General features: G+C 58.2%; 3 protein-coding genes across 5 annotated transcripts; 2 read left to right on the top strand and 1 right to left on the bottom strand.

The window, feature by feature from the left end:
* Nucleotides 1–5825: 5825 nt before the first annotated feature.
* On the top strand, nucleotides 5826–8740 carry Use1 (unconventional SNARE in the ER 1). 2 transcript variants are annotated; one of them, XM_036209215.1, is made up of 8 exons: nucleotides 5826–6267; nucleotides 6573–6622; nucleotides 6695–6773; nucleotides 6876–7028; nucleotides 7536–7548; nucleotides 7863–7890; nucleotides 8156–8330; nucleotides 8533–8740. In XM_036209215.1, exons 1-8 carry the CDS (start codon nucleotides 6133–6135, stop codon nucleotides 8713–8715), a joined length of 816 nt encoding a protein of 271 aa, XP_036065108.1. In that variant the 5' UTR covers nucleotides 5826–6132; the 3' UTR covers nucleotides 8716–8740. The 2 variants fall into 2 exon arrangements, with proteins under 2 accessions (XP_036065108.1, XP_036065109.1); XM_036209216.1 differs by having other exon boundaries at nucleotides 5827–6267; nucleotides 8159–8330.
* A 659-nt stretch (nucleotides 8741–9399) lies between these two features.
* Nucleotides 9400–11398, top strand: Ocel1 (occludin/ELL domain containing 1). 2 transcript variants are annotated; one of them, XM_036209217.1, is made up of 5 exons: nucleotides 9403–10108; nucleotides 10187–10374; nucleotides 10662–10827; nucleotides 10957–11010; nucleotides 11159–11398. In XM_036209217.1, exons 1-5 carry the CDS (start codon nucleotides 9920–9922, stop codon nucleotides 11285–11287), a joined length of 726 nt encoding a protein of 241 aa, XP_036065110.1. In that variant the 5' UTR covers nucleotides 9403–9919; the 3' UTR covers nucleotides 11288–11398. The 2 variants fall into 2 exon arrangements, with proteins under 2 accessions (XP_036065112.1, XP_036065110.1); XM_036209219.1 differs by lacking the exon at nucleotides 10957–11010 and having other exon boundaries at nucleotides 9400–10108.
* Nucleotides 11399–12667: 1269 nt separating this feature from the next.
* Nucleotides 12668–21224, bottom strand: Nr2f6 (nuclear receptor subfamily 2 group F member 6). The gene is made up of 4 exons (XM_036209214.1): nucleotides 20140–21224; nucleotides 17292–17386; nucleotides 14402–14926; nucleotides 12668–13294 (listed from the first exon to the last, which is right to left on the bottom strand). Exons 1-4 carry the CDS (start codon nucleotides 20421–20423, stop codon nucleotides 13023–13025), a joined length of 1176 nt encoding a protein of 391 aa, XP_036065107.1. The 5' UTR covers nucleotides 20424–21224; the 3' UTR covers nucleotides 12668–13022.
* Nucleotides 21225–24127: the final 2903 nt, after the last annotated feature.

Here is a 24127-nt window from a genome sequence, read left to right on the forward strand (position 1 = left end):
TGTGTGCAACCACCGCCTGGCTAATCTGGACTTTTAAATTCAGCTTGGTTTGGCTTATTGAATCGGCAGAGAAACCAAATACCAGGGAGCCAAAAATACTTACCAACCCCCAACCATAAAATTTATTTTTGCTGCTACTTCATAAGTGTAATTTTGCTACTAGTATGAATTGTAAGTATCTGAAATGCAACCCCCTGTAAGAGGGTCATTCACCCCAAGGGTCATGACCCACAGGTTGAAAACCTCTGTCTAGATCCATAGGCTGGAAGCCACTTGCTTTGAGCTGTATCCTCCAGCTGCTCCTGTGTCCACTGCTGTAGTACCAAAGTCACATTCCTTAACCCTGCTCCTGTTCCTGCCACCTTGAAACTTCTTTCAGCTTTTTAAGTGTGTCGGGTGTGTGTGTGTGTGTGTGTGCGTGCTGATGACCACAGAGGCCAGAAGAGGGCATTGAATTCTCTGGAACTAGTTACAGATGTTTGTGAGACACCAGGTGGGCTGGGAGTCTGTCTTCTGAGCTACCCCAGCTCCGTCCGGCTCTCCTGGTCTGCCCTGCACCCTCATCCTGTTGGCAGCTCCACCTTCTCCACAGAGGTGGCAGGTAGAGAGGTCTGGCAGGTGACACAGTGGTTAGCCACTTCTCATTGCACTGGCAAAATGCCTGACAAATGTAACTCAGGAAAGATTTGTTGGGGCTCATAATCCAAATACATAGTCCATGACAGAAGGGCAGGCATGGCAGCTGGAGCCTCAGAGTAACCTAACCCTAGGCCGTCCCTAGGCCACACCCAGAGGTTTGTTTACAAAGGGAATGGATGCTGTAAAATTGGTGAGATTAACTACACACCGAGAATCACAGCATCAGAGTTCACAGTCTGTCTCAGGGGTTCTATTGATTTAGTGAAACATCGTGACCGAAAAAAACAATTGGGGAGGAAAGGGTATATTTGGCCTATACTTATCACTGTCTATCACTGAAAGAAGTCAGAACAGGAACTCAAGCTGGACAGGAACCTGGAGGCAGGAGCTGATGCAGAGGCCATGGAGGGGTGCTGCTGACTGGCTTGCTTCCCCTGGCTTGCTCAGCCTGCTTTGTTTTCTTTTTGAGACAGGGTTTTTCTGTGTAGCTCTGGCTGTCCTGGAACTTGCTCTGTAGACCAGGCTGGCCTGGAACTCACACAGATGCGCCTACCTCTGCCTCCCGAGTGCCACCCCGCCAGGCTAAAACTTTTTCTTTTTTTTCTTTTTGGTTTGAGACAGTGTTTCTCTGTGACAGTCCTGGCTGTCCTGGAAGTCACTTTGTAGACCAGAGCTTGCTTTCTTATAGAATCTAAGACCACCAGCCCAGGGATAGCCCCACCCACTATGAACTGAACTGGGTCATATTTCTCTGGTAGGGCCTATTGTGGCCCCTTTGGCGGGGGTGGGGAAAGGGGTGGGGGGCTGCTTCCCAGGCCTGCTGATACTCATGGAGCAAATCTCCCTGCTTTGATTTTTTTGGGTCAGGATGTATATCCTGGGAGCAGTGCAGCAGCCAGCAAAGGCTGCTTGGCGCCCGGCTTTTGTGTTGGAAGGGCTAATACTAGCCTACTCTTGGTAGTTTAAAATGATTGCTTTAGACTTATCTCTGTGCACATGTGTGGAGGTCGATGTGACTGATGTCTTCTTCCATAGCTCCCCACCTCATCTTTTGTTTGGTTGGTTGGTTTCTGGTTTTTTTTGGAACTGAGGATCGAACCCAAGGCCTTGTGCTTGCTAGGCAAGCGCTCTACCACTGAGCTAAATCCCCAACCCCACCTCATCTTTTTGAAGACAGCTCTGAACCTGAGCTCCCTGACTGACAGGGCTGGCTGGTTCCATCCAGTGTCGAGATTGTAGGATCAGACCACTCGCTACACCTGGCCTTTAAAAAAATTATAGTCTTTATTTATTATAAAATAGTCTTTATTTATTAAAAACCAAAGGGCTGTACGTAGTGGTGCCCACTTGTAATCCCAGCACCCAGGAGGCATAGGCAAATAGAGGCCAGCCTGGTCTACATGAGTTTCAAGCCAGCCAAGGCTACACATTGCAAAACCTTGCACACACAACGCCCCCCCCAACAAAAAGGGGCCCCTGAGGCAAGTGCACAGGAGTGTTCTCAGGGCGAGGTGCATTTGAGCAGATACATTGGTGGAGGTGGCCCTGGGAGTCCCGTGTCACCCTCGCCTGCTTTTGGGACAGGCCCCTCCAACACACAGTGGGCCTCAGGGGCCAGCTGGAAGCAGTTCCAAGCCAGTTCTTCAGGACTGCCTGGGGTGTGTCCCTGAGTCTTGGTCCAGTCGAGGGAGCTGAGCTTCCTCTACTATCCCCTCTGGAGGCCCAGCTGGTCCCCCAGGGCTGGCTCAGTGCAAGGAATCCTCTGAACAGTCCATCTGCTCTGTCCGTTGGTCTTGCTGAGATCTAGTGGGACGAAGGGCCAGGCTTCCACGATCAAGACTTACTAAGCCTCCTCAGCCTCTCTGGGAGCTGTCTGCCTCACCTCCTCCTGCTGGTCCACCCACATGAAGGGTAGTGTCACCTAGAGAGCTCCCCCTCTCCAGACCTCCTGAAGGTTGCCATTGCCTTTGCATATGCCTGTGTACCACTGTGCATGCCTGATGCCTGTGGAGGCCAGAAAAAGGGCATCAGTTCCCTGGAACTAGGATTTTGAATGGGTGTAAACTACCATTGAGGGTGTTCAAAGTTGAACCTCTGGCGGAAAAGTCAGTACTCTTAACCTCTGAGGCATTCCCCCTGCCTCCACCGTTGGAGGTATCCTTGGCCCTAATTGGACAGGGCCCCCGGCAGGGCAGTCTGGAGTCTGGCTGCAGACTACACATGGCTCTTCATGTGAGTGATGAGGACCTGCACGCAGGCCCTTGTCCTTTCCAGGGCAGCCTCTTTACCCTCTGAGCCATGTCCCCAGCTCCTTGGACAGATGTGGTCATCAAGGCATGTGCAGCATTTTTGTGTTTCAGATCCAGGGCAAGCTCAACAGGACCAAGAGTTCTGACAGCACTCTACCTGCCCCAGCCACAGAGCCGGAGAGGGAGGGCTGTCACACCCACAGTCACTCCCCAGAGGCCCGCCTTGGTGAACCCTGGATTCAGTGTCCTCCAGGGTCTGTTCTGAAGTGACCCAGGTGTCCTGAGGGGTGGGCTTTGTGCCACGCTGAGGTACTCATGAGGGCCCGTCAAGAGCAGTGGCTGGTGGGCTCACACGTGGCAGAAGCAGAGAACCAACTCCAGGTCCTCTGACCTCCATCTGTGCACACAAATAAATAATCCTAAAGCCGGGTGGTGGTGGTGGCGCATGCCTTTAATCCCAGCACTCAGGAGGCAGAGGCAGGCAGATCTCTGTGAGTTCAAGGCCAGACTAGGCTACCAAGTCAGTTCCAGGAAAGGCGCAAAGCTACACAGAGAAACCCTGTCTCAAAAAAACAAAACAAAACAAATGAACAAACAAACAAAAAACCCCCAAAATCCTAAAATTCAGAGCACCCCACCCGATGCTCTGTCTGTATGTGTCTGTTTCTTCTTCCCATATCACCTGGGCAGGTCAGTCCCAAAGCCATGCAGGTCACACCAACAGAGGAATGGAAGAGCAAAATGTGGTCATCCCACCTCAGAAAGGAAAGGCATCTGTCGAGTGGTGGTCACAAAGTGTGCAGGTGCTGATGTGGCTCAGGCCTTTAACCCCAGCTGAGGGTCTGAGCTGGCGGCCAATCAGGGCTGCACAGTGAGGCTCTGTCTCCAAAAAGACTGGCTCAGAAGTTTAAGAATGCTTACTGTTCTTTCAGAGGACCCAGGCTCAGGTACCAGCACCACATGGCCCTCACAGCCACCTAACTCCAGTGCCAGGGGGCCCAATACCATTTTTTAAAGATATAAATATATATTTATGCATTCATATTTGACTATAGATAAAAATGGTTTTTGAGACAGGGTTTCTGTGTGTGGTCCTGGCACTCACTGTGTAGACCAGACTGGCCCATGAACTCAAAGATCCACCTGCCTCTGCCTCCCAAGTGCTGAGATTAAAGGCCTGTGCCACCCTGCCCAGTTTAAAATGTATATGTTTTAATTGTGTGTCTGTATGTGGGTATGTGTATGTGAAGGCAGGTCCCTGAAGAGGTCAGGAGAGCCCCTGGAGCTGGAGTTGCAGGAAACTGAGCTACCTGACATGGGTACTGAACTCAGGTCCTCTTGTGAGAGCCATTTACCCAGCCCGGCATCTCTTTAGAAACCTGCTCAGGCCTGAGATGCTTTGCCTTACTCTTCTCCCTCTCGGAAGTCATGTGAGGGGCTGGAGGGATGCTCAGGGGTTAAGAGCGTATACTGCTATTGTAGAGGACCTGACTCCAATCTCGGCACTCACTTTAGGCGGCTTACAACCACCTGAATTCCAGCTCCAGATGATCCAATGTCCACTTCTGGTCTCCATGGGCATCTGCACTTACATCCATGAGTCCTTACATGCACATAGACCCACACACATACACAACATTTAAATAAAATAAAAACCCAAAACATTGAAAACTGGCTTGTAATCCCGGTGCCGGGGAGAAAACAAGTGGATCTCCAAGGCTGCACCAGTGGGCCAGTCCAGCCTGCTTGAGGAGTTCCAGGCCAAAGAGAGTGTAGCTCAAGCTCAGGCCTGCTGTGGCACGTTTTTAATCCCAGCACTTGGGAGGCAGAAATAGGCAGATCTCTGTTCAAGGCCAGCCTGGTCTAGTGAGACCCTGTCGAGAGAGATGGGGAGATCGGAGAGGGATGACACTGAGGTTGCCCTCTGATCTCCACAGGGTACAGTCCTCCATGTAAATATGAGTGCTCAACATATATAGACACACACACAGATTGACACTGGATTCCTATAGGATGCTGAGTATTGGATGAGATCCAGATCTGCCTTAGCCCGGACTTGGGTCCTGTCCCCTTAAGGCAGAGAGATGTAGCAGATGCTTTCCCAACAGAGTTAAGAAGACCAGAGCTGGGGAGTATGAGACAACAATCCTCACTTCATATTACGAGTGCTGGATGGGGCTGGAGAGATGGCTCGGCACTTGAGAGCACTGATGGATCTTCCAGAGGTACCAGGTTCAATTCCCAGCACCCACATGGCAGCTAACAGTTATCTGTAACTCCAAGATCTGACACCCTCACACAGACATACATGCAGGCAAAACACCCATGCAAATTAAAAAAAAAAAAAAAAGATTCAACTTAATTTTTGACCTTGCAAAGTCGAAGGTGGGGGTAGGGTATAGGGTAGGGAGGATCACTCACCTTAGAAAAGGCAGAAATGCAAGGCTTTTTATAAGCCCCATGGCAGACCCTGTCCCCTGGCTTCCTCATTGTACCTTGAAAGTTCTTCAGGGATTCTATAATCTTCCTGCTATCTAGCACAGTCTCCACTCTGAATTCTCCATCCTCCGTGGGCAAAATCACGTGGCAAAGTTCAACACAAGATGAACTAGTATTGTGTTAGCTAGGAGAGACAAGGGCCTCCTGATCGTCTGATTCGCTGGCGAGCTCTAGTTTCATAAAATGGACCGTAACGATTCGGGTCAGAGCTCGGGAGGCGGGCGGCCAGGGCTGGGAACTCGCCGGTCCGTCCCACGGAAGCTCCCCGGAATGTCGTCGAGCCAGGGTCGGGGGAGGCCCCAGGCCGAGGCTCCGCGCCCAGTCTGCGGAGCGCTCAGAGGGAAAACGCGCGCTGAGCAAGCGGCACGCGGCGACCCGGCACGCGGCGACCCGGCACGCGGCGACCCGGGGAGCGTTGCGCGTGGGTCCGAAGCTGAAGACCGACCCTTCCGGTGCTGCCGACCAATGCTCCCTGGACGTGATCGGCGGCCCCGGGCGCATCTAGGCTACAGAGAGATTCTGCTTCAAAACAAGAAAGAAGACCAAACCACAGAACTACAGTTTTAAGAAGATGCTCTCTTGGGAAGAAAGCGATTCGTCCTTGGACAAACACGGACGGCACGGCGCCGAGGCTTGAAACAAAACTCTACTTCCGCTCCAAGCCTAGCAGGGCGGACCTCGGAGGGGCGGGACGATCGACCAAAAAAAAAAAGCTTCCTCGCAGGCACTTCCGCCCTTTCCTAAGATGGCGCAGGCGGAAGGGGCCGGTCACCGCCCGCTGGCGACGTCGCGGCTGGAGTTGAACCTGGTGCGGTTGCTGTGCCGCTGCGAGTCGATGGCAGCAGAAAGGCGGGAACCGAATGAGTGGCGTCTGGAGAAGGTGAGGGACTCCCACGCCGCCGCAGAGGGCTCGGGCCCTAGGGGCAGATGTTCCGACCCACCGGCCACGCCACTTCCGGTTGGCGCCGCCACGTCAAGTGCGGCTCCGCCCCTTGGTGCCCAGCGCCCCGCCCCGGTTCCTCTTCCTGATCTCACCCCAGCCACAGGCCACGCCCTCTGCACGCGTAATCGCTCCTAAGCCCCACCCCGGCAGTGGCTCCGCCCTCCCGGCCACACCCCCTTTCTGGGCTGACTTCTGCAAGCACTCTTTGCGGCCCCCTGGCTGACACCTACCTTTCCTCCCAGTATGTGGGTGCCCTGGAAGACATGCTGCAGGCCCTGAAAATCCAAGCAAGGTGAGTGTGGGACCCTGAGCCACCCCCTCCACGCTGCGACAGGCGGGTTGACTTCCTCTTGCTGCCTTTCAGCAAACCCGCCTCTGAAGTCATCATCGAGTACTCGCGCAAGGTGGACTTTCTGAAGGGCATGCTGCAGGCTGAGAAGCTGGTGAGCCTGCCCTCCACCCCCGGGCCTCTCTCGGGCCCCACAGCCCCCAGGGCCTGGACACAGCCCTCCAGTGATTCATCTTCCCCTTCCCATGTTCCCCAGACCTCCTCCTCTGAGAAGGCTCTAGCTAACCAGTTCCTGGCCCCTGGCCGCGTGCCCACCACAGCCAGGGAACGGGTGCCCGCCACCAAGACCGTACATTTGCAGTCCCGGGCACGGTACACCAGTGAGATGCGGAGTGAGCTGCTGGGCCTGGTAGGATTCCTCCCTTGTCCTTGGGACAGCAATAGAGTCTGTACAGGGACAGAGATTGAACACAGTACCAGAAACCCAAGAGGGCCCACAGACAAGGCTTCCCCAGAGAAAGTAGTGCTCAAGACATTGCTAAAGGCACAGGAATTTGGTTTCTGGCAGGAGTAGATGATGGCGGTGGTGCATGCCTTTAACCCCTGCACTCGGGACGCAGAGGCAGGAGGATCTCTGTGAGTTCGAGGCCAGCCTGGGCTACCAAGTGAGTTCCAGGACAGCAGGGCTACACAGAGACACCCTGTCTCAAAAACGAACAAAAGAAAATACAACAACAAGAAAATGGACCATGGACCATGTCTGTCTGGTTGGGCCCCAGAGTTGCCCCCCATCAGAATTTGTTTGCAGCAGAATAAGGAATGTCCTTCAGAGCACTTTCCGTGGGTCATCCCTAGGCAGAGAGAGATTTAAGAAGACATCAAAGTACATGGCCTGATGCCTCTCTTCTCCCCACAGGAATCACCTGGAGGTGAGTCATGGCAGGCAGGACTTGACTGTCCTTACTGCCCCACAGTCCTTGTGCCTGCCTGGCTCCCTTGATCTTCCCCAGCCTTGGAAGAGGGTAACCCAGGGTCAATTGAGTCATGCCTGAGAAAGAGAAGGTGTCCTCAGGAGAGACAGCACCCCAGCGCAGTGCTAGGCCACTGAGGGACCTGGGACCTTGGGGATAGGAAGGTACAGAGGTGCTCTGCCTAGGGCTTTCCAGTGTGATGAGTCCAGTGGACAGTAGTTCCCAGGCAGAACAGGCAACCAACCTTCGTCCTTGGCCTCCTTTGCTTCCAGAGCTTGAGGTGGACGTGAGGAAGCGCATGTGAGTATCTATCTTAGCCATTGAGTGGTGGGGAACGGGAGGGGGCTGGATGAAGCTGGGCCCTGAGGTGCTGCTACAAGGATCTAACTGCCCACTGGGAGTCCTTTCTGGGGCTGCTGTTCCTGGAATGTAAAAAAGCAGGGGAAACTGAGCCCCAGGCAGAACTGAGGGTGATGCCATGGGCCCTGGGATCCTTGGGAAGGCACCATTTGGGTGTCTGTATCTCCACCTGTCACTCCTGGGTACCCACTACATGTGGGGTCAGCAGAGCAAAGGGGCCCAGACCTGCAGATGAGAAGCATTCAGCGTCCGAGCTTGACCTCGTCCTCCAGAGGCACCAGGGCCTCCAGGAAAAGCTGGCAGAGGAGATGCTAGGCCTGGCACGCAGCCTCAAGACCAACACACTAGCCGCCCAGAGTGTCATCAAGAAGGACAACCAGGTGTGGGAACACTGCAGCTCCGCAGCAGAGGGGCGTTATGACTGGTGCTCTGCAGGTTCAGCACGAGTTTGGTGAAGTCCAAGGAGGGGTGGCTGAGGCATACGCAGCAGAGGGCACAGCATCAGCTAGGGCCAGGAGCATGGGCCACCCAAGAGAGGTCATGCATGGTCTCAGTCCTGCTGACAGCCCCCTTCTCCCACAGACCCTGTCACACTCTCTCAAGGTGGCCGACCAGAACCTGGAGAAGCTGAAGATGGAGTCAGAGCGCCTGGAGCAGCATGCGCAGAAGTCTGTGAACTGGCTGCTGTGGGCCATGCTCATCATCGTGTGCTTCGTCTTCATCAGCATGATCTTGTTCATCCGAATCATGCCCAGGCTGAAATAAAGCTCGCTGCCAGCTCACACCGTCAGTTCTAGTGGAGGGGAGCGAGGGCTGCAGGGTGGTGTCGGCCAGCACACTTTCTATCCTGATGGGGCCAACATAGTGAGACCCCGACTCTGTCCTCCAAAACAGCAGAAGAAAAGCTTATTAGACGGTTCAGCTGGTGAAAGCACTTGCCAAAAGACCTGACAACCTTCCACTCCAGAACACACAAATAAAATGCAAGAATAAGGGGGAACAGGCAAATCAAAACCTATTTAATAATAAATATAATTACTGTAACTCCAGCTCCAGGGAACCTGACACCGTGGCCTCTGGGCAGCTGCACTCCCATGCACACACACACCTAATAAACTTCATAAAAGCCTAAATTTTTTTTTTAGGCGAAGAGGCAATGACTCATTGTAAAAGTGCTTGTTGCCCAAGTATGCAGACCTATATTCAAATCCTCAGTACACTTCTAAAATGCCAGGGATGGTATGATTCCATTGCTAGGAGTAGAGAGACAGGCAGGTCTACCTGGAGCTCCCGGCCAGCCAGCCAACCTAGCCAAAAGGGAAAAAAATAAGATGGGGAAGCAATAACCTCAGCTGGCCTCTGCGTATGCACACAACCACAAAGGTATTTTTTAATACAATTACTAAAAACAAAAACAAAAAACTGTTTTGTTTTGTTTTTTTTAAACAAAAGATTTGGGAAAGTTAACAGACTCAGACAGCGACCCTAGAGAGAAGATTCAAGCCCGGTGTCAACATTGCACAGGCCCCGCCCACCTATCTTAGCCCCGCCCCGGCGGCCGGGTGCCCGGACAGCGGGTCCGCAGGCAGCTCCTGCACAGCTGCGTTCCCGGCAGCGGAGCCAGGCGCGGATCCGCGGCTCTGGGACAGGTGACACTGAGCGGGACGACCCGAATGACCGACAGGCGGGCGGAGGTGGGAATTCCGCGGGGACGTGACCGTGGGCTGCGGCGGTAGGCGCGGGGGTCGCTTCGACCGGTCCGGGGTCGCCGCGACGCCGGGGATCCGCTGCATCGCGCCCTTCCGGCTTCAGAGCCGGGGGCGGGGCCGGCGCTGCGCGGCCAGCCAACCCCGTGCCTTCATGCAAATGAAGGCTTGGTGACGCCTCGGTGCCCCTTCAGCGCCCCCTTCCGGGGTCCGCGGCCAAGGGGCGGAGTCTGGGTTGCGCGGCCAGCCAACCGCGCTCGCGTATGCAAATACACGCAGGCCCCGCCCCCAGGCGGGGTCCCCCGGCCGCCTGCAGACCCGGGTCCAGGCGCTCCGGCCCCAACGCGGCTTGCAGTTCGCGCCCCGCCGTCGGGGGGCGCCCGAGCGCCGCGGCCCCGCGCATGCCCGCCCGGGAGCGCCCGCAGCCCCGCCCAGCCGGCCCCAAGCCCCGGGTGAGTGCCCGTGTGGGAGCCCCTACGTGGGGAGAACCCCCTTCCTGACATCTTAACCGAGACCTTGCTGCTGTGCAGACGCTGGTGTCTGGAAGCCCGGAGTCCCACGTTCACCGTCCGCAGTGCCAGCCGGGGTCTGGCGGCCTCCGCAGGAGGCCCCGGAAGATCGTGTTTGAGGACGAGTTACGCCCCCGGGTCCCACTGCACGAAGAGAAACCCCCCAAAGCTCTGGGACCCTGTCCCAACCCAGTGCCTGACTATGAGCTGTGAGTGCCCCATTGTGGCTTTTTGTAAACCCGGGGGTCTGGCCTTGTAGCCCAGGCTAGCCTCTTAAAAGTCATGAACCTCCTGCCTCAGCCTCCTGAGTCACCACGCTCGTGGTCCCTCCGTGCATTTTAATGCCTGGGAACTAGGAAGGACCAGTACCGAGTTAGGAAATGGGGGCATTAGTTGGGGGTCCCAGAATGGGCAAAGAAAAGCCAATTGCCTCATATGATGGAGTGGAAAGACAGAGTTCCTCCCACTCACACTGACCCCTTTTCCAATCTGGTAGTAAGTACCCGCCAGTGAGCAGCAGGAGGGATCGGAGCCGCTATGCCGCTGTGTTTGAGGACCAGCACGGGGAGTTCTCGGAGCTCCAGCGCGAGGTGGGGGCCACGCAGGCCAAGCTCCGGCAGCTGGAGGCCCTGCTGAGGTCACTGCCCCCGCCGCGGAGCCAGGTCAGCCCCTGGTCCTTAGTGTCCCCAGCTCCCCGCGACTGTGCTCCCTCTACCAGGTGGGCACTGCCACCACAGCCACGCAGGCCCTTCCCCGCCCTTCTGAGCCCCTTCCCCACCTCGCCCTTCCAGAAGGAGGCTAACGTAGCAGCTCGTGTCTGGAGAGAGTTTGAGAAGAAGCGGGCGGTGAGTAGAGACTCCTGGGTCTGGGGCCTCTGGTCCTGTCCTGAAACTGGGACCGTGTATGGGGTTTATTTTAAAAAAAGAGAGTTGAACACCTTGAGGACCTCAGGTTAGAGTGGCAAGAGGACTTCCCCAGCTCTTGTTTCCCCAGGATCCTGGCTTTCTGGATAAGCAGGCTCGCTGTCACTACCTGAAGGGTAAACTGAGGCACCTCAAGTCCCAGATCCGAAAATTCGATGACCAAGAGGAGCGTGACAGTGAGGACTCCGTGTACTTCTGAGTATCCTGGAGATGGTGATGGCTTCTCAGCCCATGGGGAACCACACTCCAGTGCTTCCAGAGGAAGCAAGTCCCATTAAGAATCCCAGAGAATAAACATGGAGTAATTAGACCTCTGCTGTGTGCAGCTGCCTAAAAGCATTTCTTCGTTTTACAGGGAGGGAGGAAGTGAGGTTCAGAGACAAGGACTTGTCCAAGGCCACCGATGGGAGCAAGAGTTGTGTAGATTCCAGTATCCTGGGGGACAGAGATAGAGGCGTAAGTAAGTTGGGGACATCCTGGGCTACATGATGTAAAACTAATGTAAGCATTGTTATGAAGACATGCCCTCTGCCTGAGGCTTCCTGGGCAATGTTTGGAGACCTGTGTGCAGGACGTACCCTGTGATCGCCTCCACTGCACAGGTCCTCACTTTAGCTGGCCTTGGTGGAGTTTAGAGTGATGTTGCACAGACACTAGGCTGTGTGTGTTGTCTGAGACGCTAATCCCCGGAGCCATAGAGGATCAAAAAGCCAGGCCACTTCCAGGCCAGGAGTCCAGTTCTGGCCACACAGTCAGTCAGTTACACCCTGGTCCTAGAGAGGTGGCAGTTCAAAACCAGCAAGCCCCAGGTGTCTTCCAACAGGAGGGGCCACATGTGTGGGGTCTTGTAGGAAAAGTAGCTCAGGTGGGGATTGAACACAAGGCCTTGGGCATGCTAAGCATAGAGCTGGAGCTCAATCCCACCCTGAAGGTGGGTCCCTAACTTTTTTTCCCCCCGAGACAAGGTTTCTCTGCGTAGCTCTGGCTGTCCAGGAACTCATTTTGTAGAGCAGGCTGGTTTCAAACTCACAGAGATCCTCCTGCCTCCGCCCCTGCTGGGATAAAAGGTGCGTGCCACCACTGCTGGGCTACTCTCATCCCCACACATCAACGAACTTGAATTCACATTTCAAAGTCTGTACCAACTTCTTTGTGGCAATGTTAGAAAAAGTGATTCATGTTACTTGAGAGAAGAAATTGAACTCAAATTGACCCCAATATAAAAGGTAGGTTGAAGCCAGGTGTGGTGGTGCGTGCTTTTATTGGGGAGGTAGAGGCAGGCAGATCTCTTGAGTTTGAGGCCAGCCTGGTCTACAGAGTGAGTTCCAGGACAGCCAGGGCTACACAGTGGAACCCTGTCTCAAGAAACAAAAAAATAAAAAAGTAGCTTGATCCCTGAAAACACCTGAGGGTTTCAGGTGTGGCTTGATCCAGCAAGTGCAAAAATGTCTTGGGAAAGCTTCTACCAGGGGCTTACTTCTCCACAGGAGACATGGCTTCCACTCCACTGGAGCCTGCTGAGTACAGGTTAGACCCTGGGGTTACTTCCCCAGCATGGCAGAAGGAAAGGTAGACTGGGCAAGTAGGGGAATATCTTTATTATTGGCCATGGTTTCATCATCTCAGAGTGCCCATCATGGGCCATGTATCCCAGCTGCAGCGGCCCTTCCAGATACCAGCCCCATACCTGTCACAGCAGGGTCACCAGCACACTGGCTCCAGACCTCAGCCTCTCTGACCAGGGGCTGCCAGGAGGACAAGGCTGAGGCCTGGGAGAGCAAATTCTTTTTGGTTTCAAGATTAATTAAAAAACAAAACAGACAAACATTTCACAGTCTTTTAAAAAAGAATCAGTCTTAGGAGAAAAGCTGGGGCCCTGACCCCAGGGCCCCTGCAAGGTCCCAGCATCCTGGTGTCGTGGAGGGTGTCCCTCACTAGCCCGAGCCGTAGGGCCAGTTGAAGGTGCTCCCTGATAGTAGCATGTCTCGGATGAGCGTCTCGATCGGTGTCTTGCCAACCAGGCGCATGAAGAAAAGCTGGGAGATGAGGGATGCTGGCACAGCACGCAAGGCTGGCAGCCGCAGCAGCAGGCGCCCAAAGCGCTGGGGCTGCGATGGGTACTGGGCACGCACATACTCGGTGAGGGCCACCTGTGCCTTCTCCTGCAGGCTCTCCACATGGGCTGGGTCAGAAAGGCCACAAGCATCTGCAGGAAGAAGAGACAAGTCTACGGGAGGCCTACAGGAGGGTAGGGGTGCCCATGGAGGAAGCAGAGGTGGGACCCAGGACACGAATGAGAATATCTAAGCCAGTGTCCACCGGGCAAGCTGTGCAGAACCGAGGTGCAGAACCCTCTGAGCCGTGGAGGGTACTAAGGGGGTTACTGAGAGCGGGTCAGTCCCGCACTAAAGGTGGGGCACTACTGAGCTGCCTCTTTGTGGGAGGGGCCTCCAACCCAATCTTCCTAAGCCACGCCCACCTAAAGAGCAGGGCCAGGACATCCCTTTTAAAGTTTTTTCAGGTGGGGATGACACGGTATCTGGCTCTGCAGTCCTGGAACTCACTAGTCTCTCTTGCCACAGCCCACCGAAAGGCCGAGATGACAGGCCAGCAGTACGCCACCAAGCATTTGGATGAGGTCCTGGGGACCAGAGTTACAGGTTCCATCTCGGGATCTCTAAAGAGCACGGCCTACATGACCCTCCATCCCTCCTCATCATGGCAAAGGCATGCCGGAGTGAGTAGCCCTTGAGGTGTGGCCTGGGGTAGAGCCCAACTCCTGCCTGCCCGGGCAAGAATGGTCATCATCTCTGTCCTCCAACCAAGGGGCGTGCCCCCAGAACAGATGCCGGAACCCAGGGGGTAGTCCGGGGTGTGGCCTGGAGTCTGGCCGTGCTATAGCTTCCAGAATGTTTCAGAGTCCGGTGGCGTACTGTCTGGGTAAGCTGGGGGCAAGATGGGGCCAAATCAGGGCTAGGACCCGCAGCATGGCCTGGAGCAGTGTAAGAGACTTGGGGTGAGGCCTGTGGCAGTGTTAGGTCAAGGAGTGGCTGGGCAGATGCAGGGATGTCACCTGTCAAAAGGGTGTGACCTGAGGCAGTGACCTCTCAGCCTGGCCGGGGACTGGCCCAGGTTGTTACGTTACTTGAGAGGGAAGAGCACGTCCTGGGGCTTCGGGTGTGTGCGCACGACCTCCGGGCTAGGGGCGTGGTCAGTTTGGGAGCCTGGTTTGTGCCAGGGCATGCGCCCCAGGAGCAAGGAGCCGGTTTGGGGCGTGGCCTGGCGGGGACGTGGGCAGGCGGGGCGGGCTCACCAGGCGTGAAGAGCGCGATGGCCTTGAGGCAGCCGTACTCGGCGGCGTCCACCTGCAGGCGGCCCAGCTTGTCCACCTGCTCCTGGAAGGCGCGCACCTGGTCCATGAAGGCCACTGCGCGCTCGGCAGCCATGGGCGCGGCGTGCAGCCCCGCGGCGGCCAGAAGCGGCGCTGTGTGCAGCGGCAGCGCCGCCTGCGCCGCGTTCAGCACGAACAACTCGCTCCAGCTGAGCCGCAGCAGCGCCACCTGGTCGGCGGCCGGTAGCTCGGGGAAGAAGGGCGCGTGGCGGGCCCACTCGACCGTGCTGAACAGCAGGCGCGCCGCCAGCTCGCACACGTTGTCGATGCCCAGCACGGCGCCGCCGCCGCCGAAGCGCCCGGCCGCGGGGTAGGGCTCGGCGCGCAGCAGTTGCGCGATCAGCTCGGACACCGGCGGCCCCGCGAACGGCTCGACGCCCGCCGCGCCCGGGGGACTGCAGGCCGCGGGACCCGGGAGCGCGTGCGGGATTCGGCCGCGCTGCACGGCTGCGGAGACAGGGCGGCGTCAGGCGTCGGTGCGGGAGGGCCACCCCCACCCCGCGTGGCAGCTCAGGGGGCCAGGCACGCGCGGGCCACTAGGGCCCTGCCTGCTCACGTGGGCGCCCATCCCCAGGATCTCCACCCGGCGGACACCCTCCCCCTGCACCGAGGCGGCCACATCGGTCAAGCACCGGGGACTGGAGCTGTTCCTGGCCTCTCCCACCACTCACAACTCCCCCGTGGGACCACATCGCCATAGTGGCATGGTTGTGGTCCCCATGGGCAGTGGCTGCCATTGTTACCTTTGCTCATGGTGGTGCATACCAGTCATCCCAGCCCTGGAGTATGGAGGCAGGAAGGTCAGGAGTTCAAGGCCGGCCTCAGTACAAAATAATTTTGAGGCCAGCCTGGGATACACGAGACCCTGTTTCAAAAAGTCACTGAAAAGAGAATCCAATGCTTATCTGAGTCCTCATCACGGACGGGGAGGAAAGGAAACTGAGGCACGGAGGGGCACAGGTATTTTAGCAGGGAGAAGGCAGCCTGGGCATGGAGCCAGGAGGCTGCTAACGAGTGTGCTTTAATGAGCCGACACCTGTCTCCCTGGTGGGTGAACTCCAGGTCAATCCAGCTGGAGCCAGAGCCAGGGATGCAGGGGGCACAGGAGGGGTCCCAGCACAGGCATCAGGCACGGGGAGTCTCCCAGCCTCCTGTGGAACAGCTGTAGCTGGGCAAGACCCCCAGTTCTCCCTCGGCTCTTGGGGGCTCCTTTCGCTCACAAAATGCAGACCCGCCCTCACCACTGCTCCCTCTCCAGCCCTCTGGGGCCTCTGCCCTGATGTTCTAAGCCTCAAAATCCCACTCCTCCCCTGCCCTTGTCTTCTTCCTCCAGTCTAGACTGCTGGAGTTCAAATCCCAGCACCCATCTGTTCCCTGTGCCTCGGTGTCCTCAAATGTCCAATGCAGCAGATCACTAAGCTACGTGTATGCGAATCTACACGACTTTGCTTCTAACAGTGCCTGTCAGGTGTGAAGGGCTGGGTGGTTGGTAAGTCCAGCCAAGAGCCATTTATTAAACACCTACTGTGTGTGCCAGAACCTGGAGCAGGCCTGGAGATGTTTGGGTGAAGGGGTGTCAGTTTCAGAGCAAGGTAGACATAAGCTGGTGACCCTGAGGAACTAACTCTAAGGGCAGGAGGGAGGGGCCAGGCCCACATTTGGAAGGAACAGCTGTGCAAAGGCCCCGAGGCAGGAAGGAACTGGGAGCAGGGGTCCTGGTGACAGGTTGGAGATCACGGGCTCTGATTAGAGTCCTATCAGGACTTTCCATCTAACAGACAAGGTAGGACAGAAATCCAGGCTGGGCAAGGGGCAGGAGCCACCGTCAAACTTAGAGGGACTGCGAGCCATCAACTAAGGCTGGTGTTTTCATTGTGTGTGGATTGTCATTTTTTTCTAGCCAAGTTTTGCTATGTAGCCCAAGTTGACTTCAAACTGGAGATCCTCCTGCCTCAGCCTCGTACGTACTGGGATGACAAGTCTGGGCCACTATGCCCGACTCTCCAGTCTAAAGCAGGCCTTAAACAGTGGCTGTACTCAGATCCTCAGAAGCCGCGCAAGAAAGTGACCAATGTCAAAGCAAGCAACAGGTGACATGCTACCCTGGCCTGCTCCAGAGCCTCCCCTGCCCTCCCAGCCCAGGCTCCCAACCCTCAGGGCTCTGTGTGGCTGCCCCTGGGTTGCACCTAAATTCTAGAGGGACCTGACAGAATCTGAGGCCCAGGTGTCCAGTGTGTCTGTCCACCCAGGCCCCCAGGGCAGGGACAGGAAGTTGGGCTGCCCTCAGGCTGCCTTTCGCTGTAATCTGCCTGAGTCCTGCCTTCAGCAAACATACAGAGCAGAGCAAACAAATTAAAAAAATAAAAATCCTAGTTGGGGGGGCTGGGATTTAGCTCAGTGGTAGAGCGCTTGCCTAGCAAGCACAAGGCCCTAGGTTCGGTCCTCAGCTATGACAAAAAAAAAAAAAAAAAGCAAAACAAAAAAACAAAAAATAACTGATTTTTTTTTTTTGTGCCTGGCGGTGGTGGCGCACACCTTTAATCCCAGCACTCGGGAGGCAGAGCCAGGCGGATCTCTGTGAGTTTGAGGCCAGCCTGGTCTACAGAGTGAGTTCCAGGACAGGCTCCAAAGCTACACAGAGAAACCCTGTCTCGAAAAACCAAAAAAAAAAAAAAAAAAAAAAAAAAAAAAAAAAAAAATCCTAGTTGGGAAAGGGAGAAGGAGGTCACTAAGGGAAAGGCTGACCTGAGGTCAGAGGTCAGTAGAGCCTGGGGAAAGAGCCCAGCTGTGGCCACACCCCACGGCTACTCACCCTCCTTGCGCATGCCCACCCGGAAACACTTCTTTAGGCGGCAGTACTGACACTGGTTCCGGTGGTGCTGGTCAATCTGACAGTCTCGGTTAGACCTGGAGACAGAGGCCAGGGTTCCCAGTGACACCCACATCCTCTGTGCCTGTGAACCCTTGAGAGACACCAGTTGCTGCTCCCTAGACTGATGGTAGCCCAAAGGCATGGTGTAGGAATCGATTGCAATGGGTGTTGAAGTCTGTCTGAATAAAAGGTCCCCAAGAGCACAGAAGTGGAGAATCCTTTTCTGCCAGAGGTCAAGGTGAATCAGATTTGAAACTCAAAAGGATGGAGAAGGAATCTTTTTCCTTTTCCCAGGTCACCACTAGGCCAAGAGGCAGCTGTAATGGAGTCAGCAATGTGTGGCCCCAGCATTACAGCCTGTGACAAGAATGAATGAGTGAGAGGCTGGCGAGATGGCTCAACGGTTAAGCTGCTCTTCCAGAGGACCAGGGTTCAATTCCCAGCACCCACATGGCAGCTCACAACCGTCTGTAACTCTAAGATCTGACACCCTCACACAGACATGCATGCAGGCAAAACACCAATGCACATAAAATAAAAATAAATCATTTAAGAAAAAAAGAATGAGCGACAGAGCTTTTTCTCCTCTGAGTTTCTCCATAAGCCCAGGATTCTTCCTCGGGTCAGCCCTTGGAGAATGCCTTGCCATACCCAATCTGGGCACCCAGGAGCATCCAGACAGAGTAGAAATTCGAGGAAGAAATCAAGCCCAGAGCTGGGCACTGGCTTCTCCCGCAGCCTGATCCTGTACCAGACACCCGCTGATGTGCTATACAGGGACACGGAGCAGAGGGGCACTGGGGGGCTCCAGGGACAGCCTCCAGCCCCAGCTGGGGTGCTCTGGCCAGGGTTAGGAGAGTCCATACCCTGTGGCTTCTAAAGGCCCCAGGAAGGGGCCCAGCTGGGGCAGAGAGAACTCAGGCACGGCCAGAACAAAGCCAGCAGCCAGGCGGGTGGTGGAGGATCAGGGCGGCCAGGCGGAACTGGCCAGGCCCTGGGTGGGTGAGCAGGTCTGCTCAGGGAAGGCCTCTGTCTTGCCTTTCCAACTGCATGCTTGGGACAGATTAAAACCCACAAAACATAGTAAGTTCTTCCAGCTACCGCACCTAAAGTGTGTATGCTTTTCCCAAAGGCATGGCCTAGTTCCAGTTGCTGTCCTTGCTTTGTATCTTTGTTGTTTGGGATGGGGGCGGGGAGGAGCACTGGCCCCTCACTATGCTGTTCAGGCTGCCCTCAGACTCCTGGGCTCAAGTCATCCTCCTGCTCCAGCCTCCTGAGTGTGACACATATTGGCCATCTTCCCAACCGGATCTGAGCAGACCCTGATCACACAACTGTCAGGCTCCCTGCTGCTCTCAGCCCAGAATGTCGCCCCCACTTGCTGGCTGGGCCTGGGTGGGCTCACCTGACAGTGCCAGCCACTAAACCCTCATCTGGGTTTCCTCCTCTGCCTGCCAGGGCTTTGAGGCCATTTCCTGATGGCCCCCTCCAAACAGCTGCTGGCCCACTCAGGTCCATAGAGGGTCACTGGCCACACAAGGTCACACAAGGTAGGTCCTAAGGAACCCAGAGAGCAGGTGGGACCCGAACCTCCCCCAACCCCCTCTATTCTCCCCAAAGACCCAGCCAAACCTAGCAACTCCTTCTAGACACAAGAATGAGGCCAAAGTCTGGTGGCCCAGTTACAGCTGGAGGAGGGGAGCAAAGCAGGTCCTCACTAAGTCCAAACTCTAACACGGTGACAGTCCCCCTGACCCGCCATCAGCCAGTAACCTCTGGGGGAAAGACAAAACAAAACCCAACTCCGTGTTCCACCAACTCCTCCCACCAACTGCACATCCCAGCGCCCACAGCTCCACTTGCTAAGCCTTGGGGCCAGGACCCTTACGCTGACCCGGGACAGCCTACAGCTTCTCTGGGGTCAGCTCTGAGTACCTGGGAAACAGGGCTGTCTGCCCTGCTTTCAGGCCCTGCAGAGTCCTGGGGGTGCAGAGCCCTGGCCTGAGCACCCAACCTCTTCTCCAAGGGACTTTCTGTCCCCGGCGGCTGCCAGTAAGCAAGGCCACGCCCTGCTGGGCCCCGAAGAGGGGTCGGCATCTCCCACGGGCCTCTCACTCCTAGAGCGGCCCCAAAGTTTAAAGGATCGTCCGGGAGCCCCAAGGCTGCACCAGCCCCAGAGTGGGGGGTGCGGTCAATTCCGGTGGCCTTGCTGGCCCTCCGGCGGCGGCTTCCGGTGACCCAGAGCCCAGGGGGTGCCCCTCTGATGGACAGGCCCAGGTCCCCATGTTCAGCAGCCCCCCGCCGCCGGCGAGGGCAGCCATCCCCAGCCACCCGGGCGTCCCTCCAGCTGCCCGTGCCGGGGCGACTTTGGAAGTGATATTTGACCCAAGGGCGCGCCGGATCGATCCGCGCGGCCGCAGACAATGGCCCCTGGACGCCGCCAGCCCCGCGACGCGACTTGCACGTCTGATTCCCGCGGGGCACCACGCGTGACGGCCCCCACGAGAAGGGGAGCCCCGGGGGCTGCAAAGGGGGTCCCCACTCCTGACATCACCCACGAGCCCTCCCCGCGCGGCAGAGCCAGCTCTCCAGAGCAAGAGAGGAGCAATGACCACCTGCGGGGGCGGGGGGGGGGTGACTGCACTCATGCATCGCCAACTGTATACCCGATCACGGCCGAAGCCGTGCCCGTGGCCTGGGCGGGGATACGGGTGTGGGGAAGGTCAGCGCCAGGCCCAAGGTGACCGAGCAGGTCCTGGCCGGCCCGGTGGCCGCGCGTGGGGCTCACCGGCAGGTGTAGCTCAGGTTGCGGCGGATGCTGCGCTTGAAGAAACTCTTGCAGCCCTCGCAGGTGAACACTCCGTAGTGCTTGCCGCTGGACTTGTCCCCGCACACCACGCAGTCCACCTGCAGCCCTGGGCGCTCCTCGTCGCCCGGCTCCGCGTCGCTGGCCACCCCGGGAGGCGACGCCGAGTCGTCCTCGGTGGCGCGTGGGTAGCTCCCGCCGGCCTTGTCCACGCCGTTCGTGTCGCCGCCGCCGGGGCCGCCCCAGCCACTGGTCACCATGGCCATAGCCCCAGGGACGGCGGGGCCGGGGCGCCCCGGGGCGAGTCCGTCCCCTCCGGGCACGCCTGGCGACCCGAGGGGGACCCGGCTACCCCGCGCGCATGCAGCCCGTGCGCTCGGGGGGCTCGGGTCGCACCCCCCGAAAAAAGTTTTTCGGCAACTTCCTGCGGCCGGTCCGCGCGCCCGGCAGGAACTGGTCGGGCCGGTTCCAGGCCAACTTTCCCACGCGTGCCCGCGGCCGGCGGGGGCGCGCTAGAGGCGCGGGTCTGGGGCGCCCGGGTCCCGTGGTCCGGAGTCCTGGGGACCCGGTGGGGACGCGCGGGCCATGGTCCGGCCCCGCCGCCCAGGCCAACTTAGCAGCTCGCCGTCCGAGGGCGCGCGCGCGCCCCCGAGCCCGGGGGGAAACTTTGGCCGCAAGTTGAGCGGCGGGGGGGGAGGGGCGGCGGGGGCGCGCGCCGCAGCCCGGGAGTCCCGGGCGCCCCGGGCGCCGCGCGCGGCCGGCCGCAGTCGCGGAGGTCCGGGCGACAGAGCCGAGTGGGGAGTGCGGCCCGCAGCCTGCCCCGGCTCCCCTCCCCGCCGAGCGCGCGCGCGGCCGGCCTGGGCCTGCGCCTGGGCCCGAGCCTCGGCCTCGCCCTGGCGCTCGCCGCCGGCCCCGCGCTGCGGCCGGCCTGACACCAGCGTTCCATCGGCGCCGGCGGGGGCGGGGCGGGGGCGCGCGGCGCGGCCGGGGGCGGGCGCTCGTTGCCCCGGCGACGGCCGCCCTTATAAGGGCATGGGGTAGCCGCGCCGCCCGGAGCCGTGGGCCGGCGAGAGGGCGGGGCGGGGCGCGCGGCTGACCCTCCCCCACGCGGCCGCGCAGCCTTAACCCCTGCGCGCCCTGCCCCGGGCCTGTGCGGGCTCCGCGCGGCTCTCGGCAGCCGCGCCCCCGGGGCATCTGCACCCGGGCACGCCCCCGCCGCACGCGCGCGCGCTCCGCATTGCTCCGCACGGCCGCCAGCTGGAGCCGGCCACCCCCCCACCGTCCCCCCGTCCCCGCGGCCCGGCCCGCCCCGCCCGCGCGCTCTGCTCCGGTGACCACCTGGTGCCCCGAGTCTGGGGGTGGGGAACGCGGCCTCCCGAGGCCTGCTGGCCGCGCGGTGAGGTCAAGGGGTCCCCCTGCCCTTTCAGGATCAGGGCGGGGGATGGCAGGGCGCCCGGCGCCCTCGGCGTGGCCCGAGGCGGCCGGAAGGCGTGCCAGCCCCTGGCTGTTGTCCCCGGTCCCCCTTCATTTCCTTTTCTTTCTCTGCTTCTTAGAAAGGGCTTGGCGTGGTGGCCGGCTGGGCCACAGATGTCGCCCCCGCTCCCAGGAGCCTCCCAGCTGCCGCCACGCCCCCGAGCCGCCCGGCCCCTGTCGACCCAAGTTCTACTGGAGCATTTATTAAGCTCCCCTATATGCAAGGCACCTCCAGGGCAAGCATTTACTAAGCTCCCTTTATAACGTTTGCGGCCTAGGTGAGGCATGAGGCCTGACTCCAGGTCTGTTAACGTTTAACCCACTAACTGGCTGGAGAAGCCCCTCCCGGGGTGACCTTTCACCCCTGAGTCACGGTTCTGCCCGCCAGGCCTGCCCTGCCTCCTGCACACGCCTGGGTCCAGTGTGGACACCAGGGCACGCGGCGGGGACACCCGGAGCCCTCTAACTTCTACTGTGACCAGAGGGCCTTGTGACAAGCGTCCCGCAAGATGAGACCACACATGGGGGCGGTGACGGGAGGCCTGAGGTTCGGGTGTCTGCCGGCCAGGGGCGCCCACCCCTGTGCCGCGGACCTGCCTGGAGACTGCCTGGATACCATGTGAGATCCACATCAGAAAGCAGGAAGGGCCAGGGTTAAACTCCAGCAGAGACTTCCCAGGGATCTGCTGAGAACAAGCTCTGCTTTAGAGCAGACAAAGCCTGGGTGGGCCCAGAAGATACTCTGGGGTCAGAGTTGGTTATTTGGGGTGAGGGCAGGGGTCCTAGACTGGATTGTTCCAGAATCCTTGGTAGCAGTATCTCAGAGAAACAATTAAAACGGCGTAGAAAAAGAAGGCTCTGGAGGGGGGACTGGGCCACAGAAGCCCAAATGAACGGATTTCGGGGGACTAGTTTAAGGGAGAGTTTGGGGTGGGAGAAGGGCGCCCCACGGTACAGCCCCTGCCCCAGAATCCCCACCACCCCCTCACTCTCGGGGCCCAACTGAGGCTGGGCAGGGTCTTGCCACGCCCCTATAACCCCTGCCCGTGGCCCCGAGGTGACATTTGACCTTGTGGCTGCCGAGGACCTGAGGACAAAGACCCTGGTCCCATCTGCCGCTGCGACGTCCGTGGGAACAGCCAGGCACTGTGTGAGCAGCCTGGGAACCGGCCCCCCACCCCGACAGGCGACCTTGGCTGACCGCTAACGATCGGCGGCTAAGGGCTCAATGTCCTAAGTGGGCAACGGTGCTTGCTGCCAAGCCTGAAGACCTGCCTTCGATTCCAGGGACCTGTAGCGGGGGAGGGCGGTCAAAGGAGGAAGCTGTCGTCCCCCTCCCCGCCCCCTCACCCCCATCCCCGCGCGGGCACACACACCAGCAAGGTGACCGGCCTCAGCCCACGGAGAGTGTGGGACAAACATGGGTCCCCAGCCCAGTGACTGCCTCAGTCTCCCTAGGGCACTGTGGCTGTCCCCTGAGGGCAGACAGCTGTCTGGCACACCTGCACAGGTGTGGCCTGCAGGGCCCCGCTTCCAGGATAATCCTCCTCTAGGGTTTCAGCCTGGAGCGGACTGCTGGACCCCAGCCCAGCCTCCACGGCCAGGGGTGTGGCCGGTTCACGCTACTCCGTCAGCTGTGATTACACACACAAAACATTCCTCCTTCCCCAGGAGCCCCTTCCAGAAGCCCTGGGTGACAATGTCTCGATGTCACAGGTGTCCCCACTCAGAGGATCTCTACCACAGCTACATTAAATTTATTTTTATTATTTTAAATTATGTGTATCTGTGTGTGGACGCCCTAGGAGGCCAGAGGCGCCATCAGACTTGGGTGCTGGAAACGACTCCGCTCCTCTGTAAGAGCAGCCGGTGCTCTTAGCTGCAGAGCCCCCTCTCCAGCCCCTGTTCATTTACTTTTTAGATGCTGTCTCCTGTGGTCCTGGCTGGCCTTAAACTCACTATGTAGTCGAGGAAAGCCTTGAACCCTGAGTGCTGGCATTACAGGTAGGCACAGACTTCCCTTTGTGTGAGGTGGCGGGGATGGAACCCAGGGCCTTGGGCATGCTAGGCAGGCACTCTCCCCACTTGGTCCCAGCCTCCCACATGCTTGCTAAGGGCTGTAGATGGGACCCAGGGCCTCCTCAGCACAGGCTGGTGGGATGGGCCGGCAGAGGCCGCTCTGAAGCCTTCAAGCACCCTCTCAACTCATGACCTGCTGAGCAACCACACCATCCTTTTCTTCTTCTAAATGCAGGTCCTAAAGCAGCCTGGGATTCCTCCTCAGCACCCCCCCCCCCCCCCCACACACCACACACACACACACACACACACACACACACACACACCCCACCACACACACACCACACACACACACACACACACACACCACACACACCCCACACACACAACACACACACACACACACACACACACACACACCCCACCACACACAACAGGCCTTCCCATCTCTGTCCTCTTCTGGGAAGATGCTCTGGCC

The sequence above is a fragment of the Onychomys torridus genome, chromosome 17, assembly GCF_903995425.1.
Source record: "Onychomys torridus chromosome 17, mOncTor1.1, whole genome shotgun sequence".
Classification (NCBI taxonomy): domain Eukaryota; kingdom Metazoa; phylum Chordata; class Mammalia; order Rodentia; family Cricetidae; genus Onychomys; species Onychomys torridus.

Excerpts from the sequence above, each read along its gene's own strand:
- Use1 (XM_036209215.1), top strand. The coding sequence starts at position 6,133 with ATGGCGCAGGCGGAAGGGGCCGGTCACCGCCCGCTGGCGACGTCGCGG. Across the intron at positions 6,623-6,694 it reads GCCCTGAAAATCCAAGCAAG|CAAACCCGCCTCTGAAGTCA; the intron begins GTGAGTGTGGGA and ends GCTGCCTTTCAG. Across the intron at positions 7,891-8,155 it reads GTGGACGTGAGGAAGCGCAT|CAGAGCAAAGGGGCCCAGAC; the intron begins GTGAGTATCTAT and ends ATGTGGGGTCAG.
- Ocel1 (XM_036209217.1), top strand. The coding sequence starts at position 9,920 with ATGCAAATACACGCAGGCCCCGCCCCCAGGCGGGGTCCCCCGGCCGCC. Across the intron at positions 10,109-10,186 it reads CAGCCGGCCCCAAGCCCCGG|ACGCTGGTGTCTGGAAGCCC; the intron begins GTGAGTGCCCGT and ends GCTGCTGTGCAG. Across the intron at positions 11,011-11,158 it reads AGTTTGAGAAGAAGCGGGCG|GATCCTGGCTTTCTGGATAA; the intron begins GTGAGTAGAGAC and ends TTGTTTCCCCAG.
- Nr2f6 (XM_036209214.1), bottom strand. The coding sequence starts at position 20,423 with ATGGCCATGGTGACCAGTGGCTGGGGCGGCCCCGGCGGCGGCGACACG. Across the intron at positions 17,387-20,139 it reads AACCTGAGCTACACCTGCCG|GTCTAACCGAGACTGTCAGA; the intron begins GTGAGCCCCACG and ends CTCTGTCTCCAG. Across the intron at positions 13,295-14,401 it reads CATCGCGCTCTTCACGCCTG|ATGCTTGTGGCCTTTCTGAC; the intron begins GTGAGCCCGCCC and ends TTCTTCCTGCAG.